This window comes from Gracilinanus agilis, unplaced genomic scaffold (assembly GCF_016433145.1).
Source record: "Gracilinanus agilis isolate LMUSP501 unplaced genomic scaffold, AgileGrace unplaced_scaffold61079, whole genome shotgun sequence".
NCBI classification, from domain to species: domain Eukaryota; kingdom Metazoa; phylum Chordata; class Mammalia; order Didelphimorphia; family Didelphidae; genus Gracilinanus; species Gracilinanus agilis.
In genome coordinates this window covers 1-3374 of record NW_025396384.1, presented here as the reverse complement: position 1 = coordinate 3374, position 3374 = coordinate 1, and the positions used below count along the sequence as shown (strand labels likewise).

Below are 3374 nucleotides of genomic sequence, written 5' to 3'. Positions count from 1 at the left end.
CCACCTCATATATTTCTTCCTTTTCTTCAAAGCTTAGCTCAAATTCAAATTCTTATTTTTCTGATTTTCTTAGCGATTAGCCCCCAACATTGTTTTCTTGATCATATCTATATTGAATATACTTAGATGTGACCAGGCTATCTCTACCTATATAATGTAAGATTCTCAAGGACATGGGCATTCATATTTGTGTTTGTATTTCCAATTCTTTTTGCAGAGCCTGGAACATAATAGTCATTTTTAAAATTAAATTTCATTTTTTCAATTATATGTAGAAAAAATTTTGACAATTGTTTTCTGACATCTTGTGATTCAAATCTTCTTCCTCTCTCCCTCCCCACTCCACAAGGTAGTAAATAGTCTGATATAGGTTATATCTGAGCTTTAATGCTATACATATTTACATATCCCCCATGTCATGTCTAAAGACATATATCACATATACAGTAAAAAACTCATGAAGGTGAAGGGTGGCTTTCTTTTATCTGAAACCAGATTCCATCAGTTTCCTCTTTGGCTATGTAGAGCATTTCTTTAAAATCATGAATCCATTAAGGTTGTCTTAGAACCTTGTTTTGTTGATAATAACTAATTGCTGACAGCTGATCATTGTAAAATATTTCTTTTACTGTATACGGTGTTCTTCTGGTTCTGCTTACTCTACTTTGCATCAGTTCATATCAGTGCAGATTTTGTCATTTTTCATTTTTAGTCATATTAGACCCTCTGATAGATATAAGGTGGTATCTCAGATTTTTTAAATTTGCATTTCTCTAATCAGTAGTAATTTGGAGCATTTCCTCACATGACTATACAGAGTTCTAATTTCTACATCTAAGAACTGCCTGTTCATTTCCTTTGACTATTTATCAATTGAGGAATGCTTTGTATTCTTATAAATTTGACTCTGTTCTCTATATACTTGAAAAAAGAGGCTTTTGTCAGAGTCACTTGTTATAAAATATTTTGCTAATTTGTTGTTTCCCTTCTAATCTTGGTTCCATTGAGTTTGTTCATACAGAAACATTTTAATTTAATGTTATCAAAATTATCCACTTAGTTTTTCATAATGTTCTCTATGTCTTCTGTCAGGATTTGGGGTAAGAATAAACTTATTGATTATATCAAGTTTATTGGTTAGGTCAGCACTGTCACCAATAAAGTAATATAGATCTCCATGGTTCTCATGACCAGGGATGACCTGAGCTGGGCCAGGCAACTTAATAAATAGATTTTTAGGAACTCATTATTCAGCCTCTTCCTTAACCATCTTGAGGCATATTTATTTGATGACAGCTAATTAAAAGTGGTCCATCAACCTATCTACCCCTCCCTATCTCCACAAGTAGACAGGTTATATATACATGAAAAGAACCCTTCATTTATTAACCAAAATCTATAAAAAGGAAGACATTCCTGATGATTGCCAAGGACAGAGAAAATACAAAAAGCAACAGACTGGATAATATCTCTGAATTAAATCCCAAACACAGTAATACACAGTAATTATTTCCAGTATACAGGAATTAATATAGCATATGAAAAATCAATTCTCACATTGTTCAGTCATAAATTCTTCTTTTCTAAAAGTCTCACAGGCAACCTTTTCCCTGTTCCCCTAATTTGTTTATGGTGTTCCCCTTTATTTCTTGTTGAAGTATCTATTTTGTCTTTATCTTACATTGGGTCTTAGTGGCTATAGCCAAAATCCTTACAAAACAAACAAACAAACAAAAAAAAACCTACCAGATCAAATGACTATTGTGGCCAGGATGTAACTAGTGAATACTATAGGCCAGTGGTCTATAGTATTCTTGAACTTAACTGCCCATCAATGGAATTAATAACACATTTCCCCCTTTTTCCTTCACTAGGCCAAGAATGACCAATGCTACTTTAGTGACTGAATTCATCCTCATGGGGTTCTCTGAGGTTCGAGAGCTACAGATCTTGCATGCTGTGCTATTCCTATTGATCTACCTGGTAGCCCTGCTGGGGAATCTGCTCATCATTGCCCTCACCCTCCTTGATAAAGAGCTCCACACACCCATGTATTTCTTCCTGAAGCATTTGTCTTTTTTAGATCTCTGCTACATCTCTGTCACTGTTCCCAAATTCATTAGCAATACCCTGGCCAATATCAGTTCCATCTCTTTCCTAGGATGCATCACCCAAGTATTTTTAGTGGTTTCCTTAGCTTGTGCAGAATTAGCCTTGCTAACAGGGATGTCCTATGACCGTTATGTGGCCATCTGTCATCCCTTGCACTATGCAGTCACTATGAACAGAAGAACCTGTGTGAAGATGGCGGCTTCCTCCTGGCTCAGTGGGGGACTTTCTGGCCTCTTGCACACAGCCACAAGCTTTTCCTTGCCATTCTGTGAATCTACCAGGATTCATCAGTTCTTTTGCGAGATCCCTCAGATCCTCAGACTCTCTTGCTCAGAGAGTTACTCAGCTGAAATTGGAGCCCTTGCCATTACTTCCTCTTTGAGTTTTGTCTGTTTCCTCTCCATTTCTGTGTCATATATCCACATATTCTCAACAGTCCTGAAGATTCCCTCTGTGGTGGGTCGGTCCAAAGCTTTCTCCACTTGCATGCCTCATCTTATAGTTGTCACTATCTTCCTTCATAGCGCAGCAGTTGCCTACCTGAAGCCAACTTCAGCTTGTCCCTCTTTTGTGGACCTATTGATGTCTGTCTTCTATACTGTCTTGCCCCCTACTCTGAACCCCATTATCTACAGCCTGAGGAACAAGGACATGAAATCTGCCCTGAGGAAGCTAGTGAAAGATCATCTTAATGGTCCCTTTAAATTTTGAGTCAGTCTGTTGTGTGTTGAATGATTCACAATAATGGAGGACATCCATTCAAAATAGAGGGACAGGACTACTGGCTCATATCATTGAAAAGCATTCATGATTTTACCTATTTCTTTTACTTTTTTTGACTTGTCTTTCTCATTGTCTTCTCTGCTATTCTTCCATGTGCTCCTGTCTTCTCTAATATTTATGCCTCAGAGGTAGGTTCTGCACTGGTAAAAACACTCAATTATAATAATCAAAAGACCTGTTTATGAGTATTGACTCCTCCATTTATTTTTTGTGCATATCAGTCAAATCACTTAATTTCAATGAATCTCAGTATGTCACCTGTAAAATGGAAATAATACTTACACTACCTAAAGGTCCCACCTCCACACAAACAACCAAAGTTATTATGATATAAGCAGTGTAAGATCATGATGATATTTTAAATAAGTGAATAGGTTGGTTTACACCTTGTGAAATATGACTTTATTTGACTGAGTCAAGAAGAAAGAAGTCTAATTAACTGGAAACCAACCAATCTAACTTCTGGGTCTTCAAATAGT

At 36.5% G+C, this 3374-nt stretch overlaps 1 protein-coding gene across 1 annotated transcript; it reads left to right on the top strand.

The window, feature by feature from the left end:
* Nucleotides 1-1881: 1881 nt before the first annotated feature.
* Nucleotides 1882-2823, top strand: LOC123256573 (olfactory receptor 14A16-like). Its single transcript, XM_044685165.1, has one exon. The coding sequence runs from the start codon at nucleotides 1882-1884 to the stop codon at nucleotides 2821-2823; it is 942 nt and encodes a 313-aa protein (XP_044541100.1).
* Nucleotides 2824-3374: the final 551 nt, after the last annotated feature.

Bases quoted from the DNA above. Each gene is read 5' to 3' on its own strand.
- LOC123256573 (XM_044685165.1), top strand. From the start codon at position 1,882: ATGACCAATGCTACTTTAGTGACTGAATTCATCCTCATGGGGTTCTCT.